At 38.5% G+C, this 21,675-nt stretch overlaps 2 protein-coding genes across 5 annotated transcripts in view; one reads left to right on the top strand and one right to left on the bottom strand.

Annotated features, from left to right (window-relative positions):
* The window catches only part of RAD9B (RAD9 checkpoint clamp component B), a 28,163-nt gene extending 14,294 nt beyond the window's left edge, over positions 1-13,869 (bottom strand). The window contains exons 1-5 of one of the 2 annotated variants that reach the window (XM_027566801.1): positions 13,744-13,869; positions 11,734-11,804; positions 9,734-9,883; positions 8,789-8,903; positions 2,031-2,130 (exon numbers count right to left, since the gene is read on the bottom strand). In XM_027566801.1, the coding sequence (XP_027422602.1) occupies positions 2,031-2,130; positions 8,789-8,903; positions 9,734-9,883; positions 11,734-11,804; positions 13,744-13,780 (473 nt within the window). In that variant the 5' untranslated portion in view covers positions 13,781-13,869. Of the gene's footprint in view, positions 1-2,030; positions 2,131-8,788; positions 8,904-9,733; positions 9,884-11,733; positions 11,807-13,477; positions 13,690-13,743 lie in introns of those variants that run through there. The other variant, XM_027566802.1, reaches the window with a different exon arrangement.
* Positions 13,870-13,981: 112 nt separating this feature from the next.
* VPS29 (VPS29, retromer complex component) lies at positions 13,982-21,221 on the top strand. 3 transcript variants are annotated; one of them, XM_027566809.1, is made up of 5 exons: positions 13,983-14,070; positions 16,081-16,092; positions 18,323-18,514; positions 20,236-20,471; positions 20,713-21,221. In XM_027566809.1, exons 1-5 carry the CDS (start codon positions 14,068-14,070, stop codon positions 20,828-20,830), a joined length of 561 nt encoding a protein of 186 aa, XP_027422610.1. In that variant the 5' UTR covers positions 13,983-14,067; the 3' UTR covers positions 20,831-21,221. The 3 variants fall into 3 exon arrangements, with proteins under 3 accessions (XP_027422611.1, XP_027422610.1, XP_027422612.1); XM_027566811.1 differs by lacking the exon at positions 13,983-14,070 and adding an exon at positions 14,146-14,724; XM_027566810.1 differs by lacking the exon at positions 16,081-16,092 and having other exon boundaries at positions 13,982-14,070.
* The last annotated feature ends 454 nt before the right edge of the window (positions 21,222-21,675 follow it).

The following is a 21,675-nucleotide window of genomic DNA, read 5'->3' on the forward strand; positions in this document are numbered from 1 at the left end:
AAGTTAAAAAGTTCTAAAAGTTTTAAAAATCTAAAATCTTTTTAAAGTTTAAAGTTTTATTTATCTTTTTAAAGTTAAAAAGTTCTAAAAGTTTTTAAAATCTAAAATCTTTTTAAAGTTAAAAAGTTCTAAAAGTTTTAAAGTTAAAAGTTCTGGTTTATTTTTTAAATCGAAGTGAGGTTAGATAAAAATGAGATTCTTAGAATTTCTGTGATGTTGGTGTTAACCTGATGCTACACCTTAGATTAGTAGTGTTTCTCAATGCCAAAATGTCAGGAACACCTACCAAATTAATCTGGGAACTTTTCCAGCGTTAAGGGAGAGGTTTTGTACAAGATATCAAACAAGCTAATACAAAAAATGACAACATGAATGTGCAATTCAAAAAAGAAAAATACAAACTTCTAATAAATGTAAAAAGATGCTCAAGCTCCCTAGTAATAAAACAGACATAGTAAAGAACAACTAAAATGCCATTTTCTACCAAACAGGTTGGTAAAATTTTTGAAGATTAATCATAATCCTTTACTTGAAAGGATTCTCCTACACTTTTGGTAGGAATGTAAATTGGCACAAACTTTTCTGATAGCAATTTGCTAGTCCATATGTATGCAAATTTAAAATTTGTGTAAGCCTTTGACCCAGCAGTTTCATTTCCAGGACTCAATATGTGTTGTCGGCTTCCCAAGTGGCTCAGTGGTAAAGAATCTGCCTATTAGTGCAAGAGATGTGGGTTCAATCCCTGGGTCAGCAAGATCCACTGGAGAAGGAAATGGCACTCCATCGCAGTATTCTTGCCTGGAAAATCCCATGGACAGAGGAGCCTGGTGGGCTACAGTCTATGGGGTTGCAAAAGAACTGGACACAGCTTAGCAACTAAATGACAAAGTATGCGATACAATTTTGAAAGAGAGAAAGGTATCCATAGATACAGGGAGAGGGAAAGTTATAGACAAACTGACTATAAATAGAAGATGTAAAAAGATATACACCAAATTGTTAACAGATGTTACGCCTGCCAAGTGCAATAAATGGGGTAAGTAGAAGAGAAAGACTTTCATTTTACATCTTTGCACTTTTCTATAAATTTTAGATGCACTGCAAGGAGTATGTATTTCTTTTGTAATTTAAAAAACAGTAAGGGTGATGCTTTTGAACTGTGGTGTTGGAGAAGACTCTTGAGAGTCCCTTGGACTGCAAGGACACCCAACCAGTCCATTCTAAAGGAGATCAGCCCTGGGTGTTCTTTGGAAGGAATGATGCTAAAGCTGAAACTCCAGTACTTTGGCCACCTCATGCGAAGAGTTGACTCACTGGAAAAGACTCTGATGCTGGGAGGGATGGGGAGCAGGAGGAGAAGGGGACGACAGAAGATGAGATGGATGGATGGCATCACCGACTCGATGGATGTGAGTTTGAGTGAACTCCGGGAGTTGGTGATGGACAGGGAGGCCTGGCGTGCTGCGGTTCATGGGGTCACAAAGAGTTGGACATGACTGAGTGACTGAACTGAACTGAACTGAACTGAAGGGTAAAATATCTTTTGGCTTACAAAATAATTAATGTTTAATGCTACGGTTTAATTGAAAAATTGAATTCCCCCTCACTGACAAATATATCTCACTCATTTTCTAGGAAAAAAACAACAAACAGGGATAAAATCAATCACATAAAATCTGTTACAATTTGCTCATGCTGCCTGTTTTGAGACATACAGTGTCTTATAGAAAGCATCATATGAATGCAAAGTGTTATCTAATAATATATTTTTCTCTTAATACCACTTGATGTAGCAAGCCACTGATGGGATAGTTCTAGAACTTTCTTGGCCAATAAATGATTATTTCTACCATTAGGCAGTTATTATCTACTATTATCTTTCTTCAGGTTTCCTCTTGATCCTATAAGGTGATTTCTCCAAGTCTAATGTTAGCTTTAAAAAATGTACTTGATTTAAAAGTTCTAGGGCATTAATTCTTTACTCTGTGACCATACTATATTCAGGAAAAAAACAACAGAGAACTCATTACCTTGGCTGAATCACTAGTGTATTAGCACACATATTCTTTTGAAAAATAACTTGCAAAGGCCGACTTTCTTGAAAACACACATTATGAATCTTTTTAATACCTTAAAAATAATAAAGCAATCCATTAATAATTTTAAGTGCAAAATCAAAATTTTTAAACACTTTTACACTTTTAAGTTCAGATTACAATGATAAAATTAAAGTAATATTTACTATCTAGCAGGTGCACATAGGTTACAAGAAACACTAATCCTAAATGAATGTGTTTATCGCTCCCTAGTGGACACCATGTAACACGTCACACCCTCCAAACAGGCAGCAGAGTTCCCACATTCTTTTGAAATATGGGTAACTTCTTAAATTGTGTGTAAAATGGTAATGGCCCACTACCAATCATATATCTATGACTCTCTTTCAGAATTTTTCAACCAAAGCTGGTATTTCTGGATGGGACCTTTGAACATAAAACCTGAGCATTGAATCTGTATGTTCTTTCCCTGAGAGGATGAGAGGAGTGTGGAGCAGTGATAGCTATCATCCACTGTAGCCACAACTACAGTATTCGTTGCACAGACATTATCTCTGATCCTCTCAATATCTCTATGGGGTAGGCACTTAATCTCAGAAGAGGAAGCTATAGCTTGAGCTTGGTTAAATGACTTCAAGGCTAAGCTGTTTTAATAAGTACAGTCAGACTTTATCTTTTTCTTTTTTTCTGAATCTAAGTTTGAACATAGAGCCCATATAATAAAATCCAGGTAGGCTACAACTTTCTACAGCATAATAATGTTACAATGAGAATCAAAATGATTCACTATAAATAGCATTTCTTAACTTATTTTTTTAACTGAATTAATAACAGCAATATTTATTATTTTCATAAATATTTACTGAGCACTTACCGTCTGCCAGGCTGATCAATTAGTTTTTAATGATCATCAAAAATACAGTGACTCAAAATAACAAGTGTTTGTTATTTTTCACATTTCAGTTAAGTGGCTCCTCTGGTTTGGGCTGGCTTCACTGTGGCTGGATCGTTTTGAATGGCCTCACGTTCATATCTGAGGCCTCACAGTTGGGACACTGGGACAGTTTGGATGGCTGGGGCCTCACATCACATGGTCTCCAATCTTCCAGGTGTCTACACAGGCTATGCTTATTCTCGTGTTGATGGAAATGTTCTTAGTTTAACAGTGGAAGCTGACGGGCCTCTTGAGGCCTAGGCTTGGAACTCACACATCAATTCTAGTGCATTCTACTGATATCAAAGCAAGTCCAAGGCCAGCTGAGATCTGAAGTGGGGAAACAGACTTCAGCTTTTGAAGGGAAGGCCTGCAGATAATTTATGAGGGTTTTTTTTTTTTTTTTTTTTGTAATCTACCACACAAGAAAGATTTGGGAGCTATGGACCAGTGAACAACTTGGACAAAAATCTTAGACCTCACAAACCTTACATTCTAGTAAAGAGAGGTACACACTAAGAAAACAAGTATTAATGAAACAATTGGTGTATCACATAGTGGGCTTCCCAGGTGGTGCTGGCGGTAAAGAACCTGCCTGCCAATGCAGGAGAGAGACATGGGTTCGATCCCTGGGTCGGGAAGATCCCTTGGAGGAAGTCATGGCAACCCACTCCAATATTTTTCTCTGGAAAATTCCATGCACAGAGGAGCCTGGCGGGCTACAATCCATAGGGTCGCACAGAGTCAGACACGACTGAAGCAATTTAGCACTCATGCACACATGTCACAAAGTAGTAAGTACACAGGAATACAAAAAAAATGGCAGAAAGGGAGCTGGGGAGTGCCAGTGGTGAGGGTAGAATTTTAAATAGGGAGTTCAAGAAAGACCTCATGGAAAAAATGCCATTTGAGCAAAGACTGAAGGAGGTCTTCAAAAGATCAAACCACGCGCTGTTTGGAGAGGGAGCTTGCTAGGCAGAGGGGACAGCAGCCCAGCCCTTGAGGAAAAAGCATGCCTGGGACTCCTGGATCATGTGGGACCTCATAGGCTGTTGTAAAATCTTCAGCTTCTACTTTGGTACAATGGTGAGCTTTTTGAGAGTTTTGAGCTGGAGTGACATAATCTGACCTATTTTAAAGGTAGTATTGTGGCTGCTATTTTGGAAAGATATGAAGCTCACAAGTTGGCATATCTTATTTAAAAAAATATTTTCAAGTTACTTTTAGATGGATACATAATAGGATACAATAGATGCGCAAGGCATAACATTTAAAAACTACCAAAAATAGACAATGAAAGTTAGTCACCCTCCACCTCTGACTCCTGCCACCCTAGCACCCTTTTCAGAGTAACTACTGTCACCGGTTTCTCAGGTATTCTCCAGGAACAGTCCATGCATATACAAGCACAATGATACCTCTGTAACAAATATCTGACTCAGGTGAATATTGTATTGGTATTACCAAGGATGTCCAAGTAATGCCTTATTTCTTTGTCATCCCTGAGGCTCTTTCTCTTGCTGCTTGCTTCCTTCCCCTTTTTCGTTAACACAAACAAGACACTTTCAGTTTAGGCCTTTGATCACACTGCTTCCTCATAGTAGAATGCCCTCCCATTTCTGACCATTGGAAATGTACCCAGATGTGGGGCCAGCACCTGCAAGACCTTCCTTTCCTCTTCACCTTTTCTCTCCCAAGTACATCCATTGTACCCTTTTAAAACCAACTTGGTTGGGGGCTTCCCCGGTGGTCCAGTGGCGAAGAACCTGCCTGCCAATGCAGGGGACACGGGTTCAATCCCTGGTCAGGAAGATCCCACATGCCGCGGGATAGCTAAGCCAGTGCTCCACAACTGCTGAGCCTGTGCTCTGTCTAGAGCCCTTGAGCTGCAACTGAGCCCTCGTGCTGCGACTACTGAAGCCCACACACCTAGAGCCTACGCTCTGCAACAAAAGAAGCCATCACTATGAGAAGCACCACAACCAGAGAGTAGCCCCTGCTCGCTGCAGTTAGAGAAAACCCATGCAGCAATGAAGACCCAGCGTGGCCAAAAACAAATAAATCAATCTTTAAAAAAATAAAGTAACTTGGCCTGATGTACTTCTTCATTGCATTTTTTTTCTAGCCTCCTAGTTTAATAATTTTCCGTGACAGAATGCAAATGGGATAAAAATTTAAAGTCCTGTTTACTTTGTGTCATTTACTGACTTTTTCTAGTGCTGCACAAAGTACTGGACTATAATGAGACAAGGAATTTTCACCAGAATTTCTTCCTTCCTTAAGAAAGTCTTATTATTGAAACAACAATGAAAACAAAACAGCTGAACTAAATAGAAGGCTTAGCAGTGTTGACTTAAATTCTGGCATAAGTTCCTTATCTTCTCACAGACCAGCAACAAACAGTCTGAGGTCCAGCCACCAGTCCGTGGACCGCTTGAAGGCACTGGTCTGTACCATCTGCCCCCAGCAATGGAGTACCTGATGCTATGATAGAATCCTGCTTGCCATTTCATAACTCAATCTGCAACTTCCTTCAGTGGCTCCAGAGAACTCTCTCAGACCTGAAGAGGCACAGCTAAGGAATAAGCATTATTTTGATGTTCCATTTGTGGAGTTTGGAATTTCAGAGGTTAGTGATAGCTCAAAAATCTTACAAGTCGGCCAATGCTCCTAATTCCTTTATATTTACTGTTACCAAAGTTTAGTCATGAGTAGATCTGTAAATGCCCTGTCAAAAAATCTTAAAACCCTGAAGTGGGAATCCTGCCCTCTTGACACCACATCATTAATATACATGTACAAATCAGGGTTTTATCTTCACTCAAATAGCCAGTGCCCTCCTCTTAGGGAATCCCCTCTCTGTTGGAGACCTGTTTTCTTGATCAGAACAGAACTTAGTAGCAGGCGCTTTGGATCAGCAGAGCATGTTCTTCAGGGACAACTCACTAACTCATTTTTAGCTACTCAGGGACTTGTGCAAATGAAAATACAGAGAGTTGATAGAATTATTATTAGGCAGGTGAATATTTCATATGAATCTTGGTTCTTGATGATATAAATCAACTTTTTTCCATTAATAGATGCTAAATACTCTAAGAAATCACCATTCTGGGAACTACTTCTGGTTAGAGTCAGAGAAATTGGTCTTTTTTAGTGGCTCATATTTTCACAACTGTTTTCTATCATTGAAGAGAGCCAAATTCACTTCACTGTCCTTCATTTCTTCCCAAATTCCAAATATGTATTTCTAGCAATTTATTGGATATCTCTGCCCAGGTGATTTTTCTCAACTAAATTTGAACACTGTTTTCCTGCCAGATTACATAAATAAAATTACAAGCATAATTTCCTGAGTACATACAGTTTGGGAAAATATAAGTATTAATATTTACCCCAATTACTATACTAGCATCTATCGCCTCTGTTCCCCTTCCTTCCTGAGCCATCCGTCCCTGTTGTGTAGCCGCCATGAGGTTTGGGAGGCACCAACTTCACTTCAAGCATCTCTTGTGGGCCCTCACTGGTATAAATCAATTGATGTAATCTTATCTCCCTTGTGATTGAATTTGGTCCAGATATGGCAATAAGCCAAGGCAATTAGAGAATGGAATTCCTGTGGTCCCCCAGGATTAGTTTAGGTTGGTCCAACCAGAGCCAAGCCAAGTACTTTTGCTCAATGCATGTATGAGGTATAACTCTCACTCCTCTTATATGAAAGAGCAAGCATGTGGCCCCAACAGCTGCTGCTAGAAGTCACCTTATTATTAAAAGTTTATAAGAGAAGCTGGACTTAGTATAAATCACATGGAGGAATGTAGAGCTGAGAGAATTTTAAAAGGAAGGAGAAGGAGAAGCAGCTGCTGCAGCCTGGACCAAACCACCCCTCTGATCTAATTTTGAACTTTTAGCTTATATGAGCCAAAATTCCTCTTTACCGTTTTAAATCAGTTTGAGTTGGATTTTCTGGGTGTTTTTCCTTTCTTTCTGTTACTTGTAACTTAGAGCATCCTAACTCATACAATTTCCCAACAAAAGCTATTAAAAATCTACCAATCACAAATATGTATTGGACATTAATCAAGTCACTTGAGACATACTTAAGAAACTGAAAACTTAGTACTGGTGATACCTATTTGAAACTATGCCAGGTATTTCTTTAAACATTGCAGAGCTATAACTTCCTATAACTCACTGAATCTTCACAAAAACCCTAGAGGCTTGTATTACTATTGTCCCCATTTTACATAAAGGAAACTGAGGCACAAAGTAAAATAATTTGCCCAGTGTCTCAGCAAGGAAGCAGCAGTGCAGGTTTCTACCCCAGACCTTGGGGCCTCCAGAGTCCATGCTCTTTATTATCATGCTATATATGTTTAACCATGCAAAATCCTATATGCAGATTACACCACCCTTATGGCAGAAAGTGAAGAGGAACTAAAAACCCTCTTAATGAAAGTGAGAGAGGAAAGTGAAAAAGTTGGCTTAAAGCTTTTTTTCTCAACATTAAGAAAACTAAGATCATGGAATCTGGTCCCATCACTTCATGGGAAATAGATGGGGAAACAGTGTCAGACTTTATTTTGGGGGGCTCCAAAATCACTGTAGATGGTGATTGCAGCCATGAAATTAAAAGACGCTTACTCCTTAGAAGGAAAGTTATGACCAACCTAGATAGCATATTCAAAAGCAGAGATATTACTTTGCCAACAAAGGTCTGTCTAGTCAAGGCTATGGTTTTTCCAGTGGTCATGTATGGATGTGAGAGTTGGACTGTAAAGAAAGCTGAAGAATTGATGCTTTTGAACTGTGATGTTGGAGAAGACTCTTGAGAGTCTCTTGGACTGCAAGGAGATCCAACCAGTCCATCCTAAAGGAGATCAGTCCTGGGTGTTCACTGGAAGGACTGATGCTGAGGCTGAAACTCCAATACTTTGGACCTCATGTGAAGAGTTGACTCATTGGAAAAGACCCTGATGTTGGGAGGGATTGGGGGCAGGAGGAGAAGGGGACGACAGAGGATGAGATGGCTGGATGGCATCACCGACTCAGTGCACGCGAGTTTGGGTGAACTCTGGGAGTTGGTGATGGACAGGGAGGCCTGGAGCGCTGCGATTCATGGGGTTGCAAAGAGTTGGACACGACTGAGGGACTGAACTGAACTGAACTGAACTGAAAATCCTATATGACTACAACATTTGAGTATCTATCTTGCAAGGCTGGGAGGCAGGAAATCTCTTTTACAACTTGATGTATCAGAGAGAATGAATGAAGGTCTTGGCTCCTATAATTGAGGGACTGGACTCAGAGCACTTCTAATACAAGTAGGCATTATTCTTTTTCTGTTCTTGGCAAGGAACACTGTTACCAAGGCACACTTACAGAATATCATCCAGCAGTTAGTTAATTTCAGAATAATCAATTGTTAGAGTTCAGATGAACATTTAAAAAATTGGTCTGGGGACTTCACTGGTAATCCAGTGGTTAAGACTCCATGCTCCCAATGCAGGGGGCATGGGTTTGATCCTTGGTTGGGGAAATAAGATCCTATATGGCAAAAAAAAAAAAAAGCCCAACTGGTCTGTACGTAGGCATAGCCTGTGCCACTGATAAGCCAAAAAAAGAAAGAATTAATACCAGTCATCTCACAATACTTCTACAAAGAAAAGTACAAGAATATTTACAACCTCCCTACCATAGACTACACAAATTCTAAGCAATATTGCAGTCTGAATATTCTAAACGTGAACAATATTAACAAAAAATGCACATACTTTAAACTAGATTTAACTATACCTACCATGTCTGCAGAAGAATTGAATAACTACTTTGCACTTATCAGATCTGGTAAATATTTTGCACTTCTCCACATTTTTCTCTAGGGAATTCAGACATCTAAAGATGGGCAGAATTGACTGTAATGCAAACACATTAGAGAACAGCATATACTTAACATGGTTGCTTAATTACTTTTTAAAAATCTAACAAGAGTATTTATATTCTTTTTTTTTAATTTTATTTTTAAACTTTACAATATTGTATTGGTTCTGCCAAATATCGAAATGAATCCGCCACATGTATACATGTGTTCCCCATCCTGAACCCTCCTCCCTCCCCATACTATCCCTCTGGGTCGTCCCAGTGTACCAGCCCCAAGCATCCAGTATCGTGCATCGAACCTGGACTGGCGACTCGTTTCATATATGATATTATACGTATTTCAATGCCACTCTCCCAAATCATCACACCCTCTCCCTCTCCCACAGAGTCCAAAAGACTGTTCTATACATCAGTGTCTCTTTTGCTGTCTCGTATACAGGGTTATTGTTACCATCTTTCTAAATTCCATATATATGCGTTAGTATACTGTATTGGTGTTTTTCTTTCTGGCTTACTTCACTCTGTATAATAGGCTCCAGTTTCATCCACCTCATTAGAACTGATTCAAATGTATTCTTTTTAATGGCTGAGTAATACTCCATTGTGTATATGTACCATAGCTTTCTTATCCATTCATCTGCTGATGGACATCTAGGTTGCTTCCATGTCCTGGCTATTATAAACAGTGCTGCGATGAACATTGGGGTACACATGTCTCTTTCAATTCTGGTTTCCTCATATTCTTAAATGAACAGACCTGTCTTGCACGTAATTTAAACCAAGTATTAAGAACAGGATAGGTGTTACACCCTATATATTGAGCATTTCTACAACACCAGAGGAAATCAGGCCCTCTTACACTTACCTTCATTCCCAATCTGCAATTTAAATTCAATATTATGTCAGTATCATTCATTTTCACTGAGGCTGACCATTGATAATGTTGAAAAAACACAGGAGAGAAGAGGACACATCCATATGCTGACCGACAAGAATTCACAGATCTTAAAGCAAGCTAGAAAAATAAAATAACAGCCATATAGGAAAAGAAATCAGCTTTCTTTAATGGTTAATTAAAAAAAAATTCTAATATGTTTAGCATATCATTGAAATGCATTCAAGTAAACTATGGGATGTTAACTGCAGTATATGGACCACATTATACGTATGAATGTGAGAGTTGGGACTGTGAAGAAGGCTGAGCGCCGAAGAATTGATGCTTTTGAACTGTGGTGTTGGAGAAGACTCTTGAGAGTCCCTTACACTGCAAGGAGATCCAACCAGTCCATTCTGAAGGAGATCAGCCCTGGGATTTCTTTGGAGGGAATGATGCTAAAGGTGAAACTCCAGTACTTTGGCCACCTCATTCGAAGAGTTGACTCATTGGAAAAGACTCTGGGAGGGATTGGGGGCAGGAGGAGAAGGGGATGACAGAGGATGAGATGGCTGGATGGCATCACTGACTCGATGGACATGAGTCTGAGTGAACTCCAGGAGTCGGTGATGGACAGGGAGGCCTGGTGTGCTGCGATTCATGGGGTCGCAAAGAGCTGGACACGACTGAGCGACTGAACTGAACTGACTGATACATATGAATTATAATATTGATATAATATGAACTGCATTATACAGTGTTTTTTAAAAAATTATTTATTTTTTTGGCTGTGCTGGGTCTTCACTGCTGCATGGGCTTTTCTCTAGTTGCGGCAAGCGGGGGCTACTCTCGAGCTGGGTCAAGTGGGGGCTACTCTCTAGTTGCAGTGTGTGGACTTCTTAATGTGGTGGCTTCTCTTGTTGCGGAGCATGGGCTGTAGGGAACATGGGCTTCAGCAGTTGTAGCATGTGGACTCAGCAGTTGTGGCCTCCGGGCCTCAGGGCACAGGCTCAATAGTTACAGCACAGGGGCTTAGTTGCTCCACCGCATTTGGGATCTTCCTGGGTCAGGGATCAAACTGGTGTCTCCCGCATTGGCAGGTGGATTTGTTTACCACTGAGCCGCCAGAGAAGCCCCTTTAGAATGTGTTTGTAATTTGCATATGTATACGCATATGTGTCCATATCTATACTACACCTATAGGTTTTAGGTCTAAAATCCTGCGTGTTGAATTTGTATTTTTTGTTTGTTTTGGTAACAAGAACATATTTTTAATTGCAAAAATGTAAATGCTCACAGGTACCTTAACTTCAAAGGACAAAGTGATCAAAGGCAATAATACGAAAGGTAGTAAAAAGACTGCAACAAAATGGCAGTCTTAACTTTGTCTAAGGTAAGAAATTGTTAGTCAGTCAACCATTAATACTTCCACTTGGGAATGCAGGCCCCAAACTAGAGATCTTCTGAGTTTTCAAGAGAAGCAAGAAATTCAGATTTTTATGTGGACTCTCTCAACTACTGTTAGAAAATTATTTCAATTTTTTAAAATTGGAGGATAACTGCATTACAATATCGTATTAGTTTCTGCTGTATAACAATGTGAATCAGCTGTAAGTACACATATTCCCTTCCTTCTTGGCCTCCCTCCCACTCCCCCATCTCACTCCTCTAGGTCATCAGAGAGCACCAAATCGCACTCCCTATGTTATATTTCAATTTTTAAAAAAACAGTGCAGGCCCCACAAAACATTTCTGCAAATCGTATCTAGCCTCTTGACCACCAGTTTGTGATTCTGGCTTAAATCAATTTTGTATGATTTTTTTAAGTTTACCATGCTCTAAATGTATTCAGATATGTAAAATACAGATCAACAGTGAAAGGGATAATTACAATTTCTGGATTTCCTAGTTAACATTCAATCTGGACTGGGATCTTTAAACATCATCTTTTGTCCTTACTTGATGGTCTATGAACTAAATTTCTTACTTACACCTTTTTCAGAGGGGTCTAGCCACAGCTCATCACTAACTCGCGAGAGAGCTTGGATTGCTTTCCCAAATACTATGGAGAAAAAGAAAGATGCTGTTTACATTCTTTCAAGCAATAAAAATAAACCATAGAACTACTTCAGCATTCACAGGACTTGAGATAAATTCACAAAGAACAGTGTTTTATAGACTAATGCTACAAACTGCTTTAAGAAATACAGTATAATGGCCTTGGCAAAATTCCAGACACATAATAAGTGCTCAATAAATTCACAGATTGGGTGTGTGAAATAATAAAATGCAACAAAATCCTTTCTTTCTAGATGTTAAAAATGTTGCATGGAACTACTGTGGTAAGCTAATTTCCATACTAAAGCATTTTTAAACTTGGTTTAAATGTATACCCCTTACTGCAAAAAAAAAAAGTGTGAAAACAGAGCATACAGAAAATGGTTCAAAGGGTTTTAATAACTTCACAGGTGGCAAAGTCAAAACAAGTTATAAGAGAGAAATTAGAGGCATTCAAGATATATCTCTGATGCTTGAGCATGGATCGTGCCAGATCTTGCCAGAAAACACAGTTAGATGCCCTGTCATAAAGAATAGCTAGACCTGGATGAAATACTAGTCTGATTTGGTATGACACTGTTAGTGTTCTTAAAAATTACGAATAAGTAAAAAATATATATATAGCAAACAGATATGGGATACTATGCTTCAATAAAAAAGGATGGCTATATCAATCCATGGAAAAGTAGAAAAAAAGGAAAAATAATTCTAGAATGTAAAGTCATATTATGCTTAAAAATCAGAGTTGGGAGCATCATACTATGATTGGTCCAGTGGTTAGGACTCTGCACTAAGATCCCACAAACCACATGGCATGCTAATAAAGAGAGGGGGGAAGAAAAGAATCAGAGCTGGAGGTGCCGGCCTCAAGCTGAGAACATAGGACGACTAGGGAAAAAAAAGAAAGTGGCCCTTTTTTAACACTTCACATTCACCACTTTTTCCTGGAGCTAGCTAATGAAGACCTTTTGTTCATTCAGTTAATATTCACTGAGCCCCTAGCAGGTTCCAAGAGTATACGCCAAGGCAATGGGGGTATAGCAATGAACAAGGCAGGTTTACAGTTCCCACCCTCACAGTGCTTAGGTTCTGGAGAAAAAACAAAATTAAACAATCATACAAATTATCACTTACTGAGAACTAAGGTACACACTGCAAAAAAGAACTTTCTAGAACTCTGAAAACATGCAACAATGGGGATCTTTTTCTTTCCTTTCCTGTTCATTAATACTGGTCCATAGATGCCCTCAACACTGCGGGAGCCAGCTGCGACACAAGATGCCTTTCAACGATCATTTTCAGATTATGATCTGTAGAAAACCGTTACTTTTCGAAACAGAGACTTTCTGGAGTAACTTACATGTTTAAAGTACCATTTATAATAAGGATTAGTTCTTTTACATTACCATTTGTTACTGAGCTCTTTACCCGCATTTCATTCCTACAACAAATACTATAATGAAGATGCTGTTATTATTCTCACTTCACAGATGAGGAAACTGAGCCCTGAAGGGATTCAATGGCTTGTCCCAGGTCATACTTTTAAAAATGGTAGAATTTGGAATAAAAACGAGGTTTATGCTTTTCTCATCGCTTTAAAATACTTTTAACTGTCCAAGCGTTATTTTTCCCAATTTCCCACACAGTCTTTCTCACCCCGAGTTTAAGGCCTACCCTTCCACTACCTGTCCCGGTGGTGCAACTTCATTTAATGGACATCTATGAATATAAATAATACGCATAAATAAAAGCAGATGAGCCTTCATTTGCACCTCAGAAGTTAACAGGACCCTGGGTGAGTGGATGCTGGCTATGGCCAGGCCTTCTGTCCCTTAGCCATAAAGGCAAAGGTCAAGAAATGAGACGACGGTGGAAACGTCCCCACGCCCACAAACCCTAAGCTTTCCCTTTTTCACACAGGAAGGCAAGAAAGGCCTCTGCACCTTTCACCTGACTGCCGCTCATCACGCATTTCAGCATGGCTGCAATTCCCAAAAAGTAACGTCACATGGCACGCCTCAGAGCGAGGGCCCCAGATGTTGCCCGGATGTTGCCCGCGCTTCGAAACTTCGCGATTTTGCCCCCACCCCATTTGCCAAAGAACAACTTCGCTTTACGGCGGAGAAGGGCCCGCGCGGGCCTCCGTAGAACAGTCTCTTGCCGACCTCTCTTTTCATTGGTGTTGAACGAGGTGGGCGGGTCGCCGAGAAGTGTGAGGAAGAGAAGGCGGCGGCGATTGTGGTGACTGAGCGGAGCCCAGTGACAGGATGGTGAGTACCGCAGTTGCGACCACCGAGGCCTGCCTCTCGGCTGAGGTTCTGCGTTGTTGGGAGCCGCTGGGAGTCACTGGGCGAGGGCTTGGGTGATCCTGGAGGCCGTGACGGGCGCGACTGCGGCCTGGGCTGGTGCCTGGGCAAAGGCAAAGGAGGAAAGAGAGCGGCCACCTCTGGGTGCGGCCAGCCGGGGCCTTGCATCCCAACCCCAGGGGCCAGAGGACGTCCGAAGGCGGAAAGGGCCACTCTCAGCTGCTGCTTCTGTCACGAGACCCGCACGCCCGAGCCGGGGAAGGAGGCTTTGGGCCTGTGCCTTGAGAATCCCCGAGAAAGGAGCCACGGGATCCCCTCCGTTTCCAGACGTTTCCTAGCTCTTTTCCCGCAAAAAGTACCTCCCGCTGCTTGGTAACCCACTGGTTACCACCCCCATGTGGCGAAAACTGGCTTCTCGGATGCAAAACGGGAAGAAGCGAGTAGAATTCTCTACCCATTTTAATTTGCTGTCTGGGGAAAGGGGATAATAAGTCTCCTTTCTCCCTTGAAATAACGTGAGCTGCCATTGAAATGTGGCGGTGTACCCTCAAAGGACTGGATTTGGCTTTTAGAATTGCTGGAACTACTTGCTTCTTCAGGAGACTGCGACCCTTTAGAGTAGAATTCCTTAGTGGTTTTCGAACTGATTTTGTGAGTACGTATGTTCTTCTAGTTAAAGGGCCATTATTGGCGGTCAAGAGGAGTTTGGGAAGCTTTACCTCATTGTCCATCGGATTGCCCCGGACCGGCCCATCACCCCCATACCCCCAATAAGTCGGTACCCCTAAGACCTTCCTACGTGAAAACTTGGGAGCTGCTGCTGGAGAGGCCTAATAGCTGTAATCAGATTTTCAAAGTGCCCTTGATTTTCTGAAAAGTTAAGAACGGTTTGAAAAGGAGCTCTGATGATCTTGGTTTTTGTTGATAAAAAGGGACTCCTCTCTGTGATGAACATCCAGTGCATTTTTAAGATAAATCATGATTCTATAACAAGCAACCTTTAAGGTGCCTTATAAACGTGACATTCGTGGTCTGTGGTTCTTTAGTTCTTTGTATATGTTAGAGACTCTAATCTCACGATTTTTGCTTCTAAACAGACTCCAGATTAGAGTAGTCCAGTTAGCATTAATTTTGAGACATCTTATCGCAGGGAGAAGATGAAATTTCCTGATATGATTTAAGTATTCATGTTTCTGAGGTTTTTTTAGGTAGATTTTCAGGGTAGTTGTACTGAAGTATCACTTTTCATGTGAAATAGAACTGGGCAAGGTTTAGAGCATTGATGGATTCTTTTACAATTAAAAGCATTTTATTTGGTAAAGAGACTAAAAATGTTTAATATTCAGCAGTATCCAGAGTCTGTGGGTGACAAATTTAGGTGTGGGGAAAAGTCCAGTTTTAGCTGGAGGAGGGTGTTTGCTTCTATCATCCAGTATCTGGTGACTTGATGATGTATTCATAGTGCTGTGTTAGATCTTCTGTACAAAATAATGACCTAGCTGCAGCATAATTTTCAACTACTAGAATTTTAAACATGAGAATTAAAATCAATGTATTTAAAGAATAATTAAGCCTAAAGAATCCAGAAAATGTTAGCTTTCATTTAAGCTTATCGTTGGTGAATTTTCCAAATTGTTTTGTAAAATTCTAAACAGAGCAACAAAACAAAAGGGATAGGCGTCAAAGTGGAGAGTGAGATTAAGAAAATTAGAAAAGATTGTAAATGTGTGTGTGTGTGTGGTATTTAATAGTACAGCAAATGGTTCTTTTGGTATTGTTTTGAGCAAAGCTGATTTTTAACATTTTCTTTCATAACACTCAGAAATCATTAACAATTGTTTGCTTATTCATTTGATGAGTTTTTTGTTCTTTTTTGGTTTGTTTCTTTTCGTTGCTTTCTTTTAACATTGGTCATGTTTCACCCTTTTTTTTTTTCATTCCCCTGTCTGCAATCAACTTCTTCATTCCACTAAGGCTGGGCACAGAGTAAGTTTCTTCTCTTAGCTCCTACTAACAGTGGTGGTGGGGTGGCTGATTACTGGGATTTCACCCTTTTACAGTCTATCAAATAGCAAGTAACCAAATTTTCTGTGCTTTGATTAGATTGGTTCTTTATTTGAATTTAACAAGACTGCCATTTCCAGAATCTTTTGCCATCTTAAAAGACTCTATGTAATCTATGTCTAACCTGCACTGTCAAAGTGTGGAATTTGGGCAAAGACGCTGCTCAAAGTATGACATTTGTTATGTGATACTTTTCCCCATATAACTTCATTAGCTGCAGGAAACCAGAGTCCTAGTAAGGATCCTTATTAATCTGAGATAATTTCTTTGTGGCCTTTCATTGTTACATCTTTAAACTGCTAATAGTGTAGGTACACTTGGGCATAATCTACAGTACATTATATGATTCAGGTTATTGATCATTATAAAGTATCACATTTTATGAATGTTCGTTCAGCCACACTCAGATTGAACAGCTCATTCATGATTAGTCCCAAACATTTTCAACCTGTTACAGTCATATACCCTTAATTTATGAGTTTGAGGTTCTTTTTTTTCCTTTTAATATAGAAATTTGTTTTTTTACCTTTTTCTTAAATGCCAGCTTCCCACATTAACTATGCACTTCAATCCATATCTGAAGGGATCCCCCTCTAAAGATGAAGATTGTTCTATCTGCAGGTACTTTTGTATTGATTACCACTGAGGGTGGAAGCTATGTGGTGGTTTTTAGTTCTATAGACGTTTTGTCCACTGAGATCTGGATTGAAACAATATAAGTCATTGAGCAAATACCAGCTGAAACTACTCTTTGTAAAGAAGCTTATTTAATAATTTCTTTTAAAGTGCACAGGTTTTGTTACCTTGTGTTACTTTGGTTACTGTATGTTCTGTTGACATTTCCTTTTGTTTGTGATCATTTTGATACTTGTTGCAAGATGAATCAAGCTTATTGTGGTAATAATTTTAACTTCACACCTTTCGATTAATTTTAATTTACAAAGTCTGTGGTGGCCAAACTTTTCTGTTTATCTTGTTTAAGACAGTTAATATTTTCTTTGGTAACATCAAGGAATAGTCATACCTTCTTTGAAACCAGTCAAAGGGCTTCTACATTTATGGATGGGACGTCTGTGTGGGAAGACATCCTGTTGTAGAAAGAAGGTGCCTATACTGTCTATGGCCATACCACCCTGATCTCATCTGAAGGTGCTTATACTAATCCACGTGGAGAAATTGATTCTGTTGCCCTCCCTTTGGAGGGCAGATAACTATTTTTATATGACCTTTTTGACAATATTCTGTTAAATGATGTATACATGTCGAATCTTGAAATTTTAAAATTAAAAATTCACAGAATTGAGGTTAATTCTTTTGTATTTATGTGCAGAATTTGTTTTTATCATCTGAGATTGTGTTCCAACTCTAAACCACCTCCTGCTGAATTATCATTTATTTGGTTGATCTTCCTTTCTTTTTTTAATGCTCTAATGTACATGAAAATTGTGATTTGTCATTTTAAGTTTGGGAACTAAACTGAGGATATATAGGCAGTTTAATCCAGACAAAAATATGACAGGATTTCTAACAATGAAAGAAAGAGAGGATAGCAAAGATTACAATTCAAAAGCACGTTTGTCCTACTGAAACTCTTTGAGGCATAGGCTGTTTTTATTTTTCTGTAATGTATTGTTAATATTTTAAGTAACAAATACTGTAAATTTTGGCTACTCTTCCTCCAAATAGTTGTCAACATAGTAAATTATAGAATTAACTTTTTTCTCTATCATAATTTTAACCATTCTTTTTATTAATGTCCCTGGAATCAATATGTTTTACATTTAAAACTGCAGAAATATGAATTACCATATCAGATTCCATAGGGCTCAGTAGTGTATTTTTCATTTTTCAGTTTTTTTATGGAGTTTTAATTTTATAGGTCTCTAAATGAATTAGAAAGCTTGGTTTTATTCTCAGTAAGTAGAATGGTTACTTGTATTGTGTGCACACCTATTTATGACCAAAATAAACTAAGATTGATTTAGAATCACATGTATTGTTAAAATGTTCATGATAGGAACTGTGTGAATAAGTTCTGCTCTTTGGGGTTCTGAAGTCTCTGATTAATTTAAAAGAGGAATTATGGGAGGAGAATATCTTATTTTGAAATCATGTTTAACATTACACCTTTTCTCACCTTGACACTTTAAAGTTGGTGTTGGTATTAGGAGACCTGCACATCCCACATCGGTGCAACAGTTTGCCAGCTAAGTTCAAAAAGCTGCTGGTGCCAGGGAAGATTCAGCACATTCTCTGCACTGGAAACCTTTGCACCAAAGAGAGTTATGACTATCTCAAGACTCTGGCTGGCGATGTCCATATTGTGAGAGGAGACTTCGATGAGGTGATGTACTTCGCTTTGCCTTCCCAAATACTTCCTTTTTCTTTTTTTTTCTGTTGCGTTGACTATATATTCATGAAATATTTCCTTTTCTTGATTCTTATATATGCATAAGCTTTATTTTTTAGACCAGAGTTGCTCAACTGTTAAGGTCTTTTTTTTCCCCTAGTGTTCCAGTGAAAAAGTATGCAGAGTTTGAAAATGGCTGATTTTAGACTGCTTATTAAACGTTACATACTTGTTCTAACTGAATTGATAACGGTTTTGTTACTATTTTTTGTAGTGTTATCATTTAGAATGCAAAGGTTTTGTTAGGAATTTAACTGCCACCACCTCCGCTACCCATTCTAGGCCACGATATCACTTTACTGTGTCCAACTTCCTGATTCTACCTCCGTAGTTTGATTGCTTCCTCCATAGTTTGTTCTCCAAGTAGCAGCCAGAGTGACCTTTTATAGGTGAAGTAAGATCACATCACTTCTCTGCTAAAAATCCTACCATGGTTCCCAGTCTCAAGGGTTAACTATAAAGAGGCATGAAGGAGTTGTGAGGAGCGGGTAGACTGTTTTGTATCTTGATTGTGGCAGCACCACTATATGTATTTGTCAAAACTCCTTGAGTTGTATACCAGAAAGAGTAATTTTCCTGTATGGAAGTTATATCTCCATAAATCTTGCCTTAGAGAAAAAATAAGGAGTTCTAAAGTTCCAACTTTGCCTATTAATTAATACTGAGATTTTAGGCAAGCTATATCCTCTTATTTCCCTACTATGTAAATAAGATTGGAATAGATGATTTTTAAGACCCCTGCCAGAGTTAACACTGTATGATCAAGCTTAGTAAACTTGACTCTAGTGTGAAATTTTTATTTTGTATTTCTGGAAATAGAAGATTTTTCATAAATTATTTAACTTCACTGGTGCTCCTTTTTTTGCAGTTAAGTTTGAATAAACTAGAGTTGGCATGAAGGTAGGATGAGAGTTGGGGGTGATGAAATAGGAAAGGGCAGACATCTTGTCAACAGAGTATAGGTTTGGATTATTAAAAATATATTAGGAGTTCTGTTTGTGATATGCTAGTTTCAGCAGCAAGAATTAAATTTTTTTTTGCTTCTAATATGATAATAAATTCACCAACCCTGGAGCCATATTTCCAGGGTTTAGATCTTGGCTTAAACAGTTAATCAACTGTGACCTTAGGCAAGCTATGTTAACCTCTCTGTGCCTTATTTTCCTCATCCATAAAGTGGAGGTCAAAATGAAACCTACCTCTCAGGGTTGTTTGTAAGTATTACATAGGTTGACATTTATAACCTCTTAGAAGAGTGCCTGGTTCATACTAAGTGCTACGTAAGTGTTAACTATCATTACTATTCTAAGCCATTAACTATTAAAGCCTGGGATGTAATTTCAACACATCCTAGCTTACAGGTCATATTCCTTGGATTCTTAGAGGAAACACAAATTTGGGGGAATTACTCTGTAAAGAACTCATAGTCTATAAAAATAAACTCAATAAAGAGATTGTGTGATAAATTCCAGTTCTCCTGAAGGAAGTTATGTTTTGAGCAGTTACAGCCTTAGATTGCGAAGAAATCAGATATTGAACAGATTTGTTGGTTGTGGAGCACTGTTTCAAAACACCCATATGAGATTTAATATTTAAAAGCTATTTATAAACATCAGTATCTCTAAAGTATTTTTTATGTCTATTTCGTATTTTAGAATCTGAATTATCCAGAGCAGAAAGTTGTGACTGTTGGGCAGTTCAAAATTGGTTTGATCCATGGACATCAAGTTATTCCATGGGGAGATATGGCCAGCCTAGCCCTATTGCAGAGGCAGTTTGATGTGGACATTCTTATTTCAGGACATACACATAAATTTGAAGCATTTGAGCATGAAAATAAATTCTACATTAATCCAGGTTCTGCCACTGGAGCATATAATGCCTTGGAAACGTGAGTAGTATGCAATTTTGGGGTTTTAAAAAGTTAATAATTGAACATGTGACATTTCGTAAAAGATAAATGTGATTATTTAAATAATTACAGCCTCTGTGGCAGTATTCTATTGGTGATTATCTTTAATATGTCTAACAACCAGATTTCTCCTTGAATCCCAATTGTCATCCTAAGTTGAAATTTATAATGCTATGGCTTTTTAATACAAAACAATGACATTATTTATATTTTCTTCCAGAAACATTATTCCTTCATTTGTGTTGATGGATATCCAGGCTTCTACAGTTGTCACTTATGTGTATCAGCTAATTGGAGATGATGTGAAAGTAGAACGAATTGAATACAAAAAATCTTAAAGCCAGGCCTGTCCTGTTGATTTTTCTGCTGGGCTTTTTTTTTTTTTTTTTCCCATTCCCCTGTTCAACTCAAGTAATTAAACATTTAAGAGCCACAAAATTGTATCACTTTTATAATATTTTGCAGTAAAATATATCATCTTCTGTTAATACAGTGTTGGAGCTTCTTGTAAACTGTAAGATTATATTTAGTTTAAGTGTATGATTTCTATGAAAAAATGTTTACCACACAGTAAATGGTCACACGTTAAGAAAAATTTATCCTTGTAAATATCTTCATAGTTGATATTTGGAACTTTATTACCAAAGTAGTGCATGAAGAGGAAGAACCTAGACTTTCTTGTATACATTTTTCTCTTCTCCAGTAATAAACAGTTACCTTTCATTTATACTTTGTTGGTTAAACTGTGTTTTAATTTTTAAAAATCATGAAAATAAGAGGCCAAATGAAACTGCAGACAAGTGTTACAGTGATAAGGTAGATGGCTTTTCAGAGCTCATGCCTTAACAACTGTTCTAGATCATAATGTTGGACTCAGGTTTTATTTTCTAAATAGTATTTGACATAGTAAATCCAGTGATTTTTCAGACTGTGTTAAATGCCCTGTTCTTTTAAGTTTAAACAAAATTTTGCAAACATTAATGTTTAATTCAGGAAGATACATGCACCCCAGTGTTCATAGCAGTATTATTTACAATTGCTAAGATATGGAAAGAACCTAAGGATTCATCAACAGATGAATGGATGAAGATGTGGTGAATATTACTCGCCATTAAAAAGTGAAATTTTGCCATCTGCAGCAACATGGATAGACTTGGAGGGTATTATGCTAAATAAAGTCAGG

Source organism: Bos indicus x Bos taurus, chromosome 17, assembly GCF_003369695.1.
Source record: "Bos indicus x Bos taurus breed Angus x Brahman F1 hybrid chromosome 17, Bos_hybrid_MaternalHap_v2.0, whole genome shotgun sequence".
Taxonomy (NCBI): Eukaryota; Metazoa; Chordata; class Mammalia; order Artiodactyla; family Bovidae; genus Bos; species Bos indicus x Bos taurus.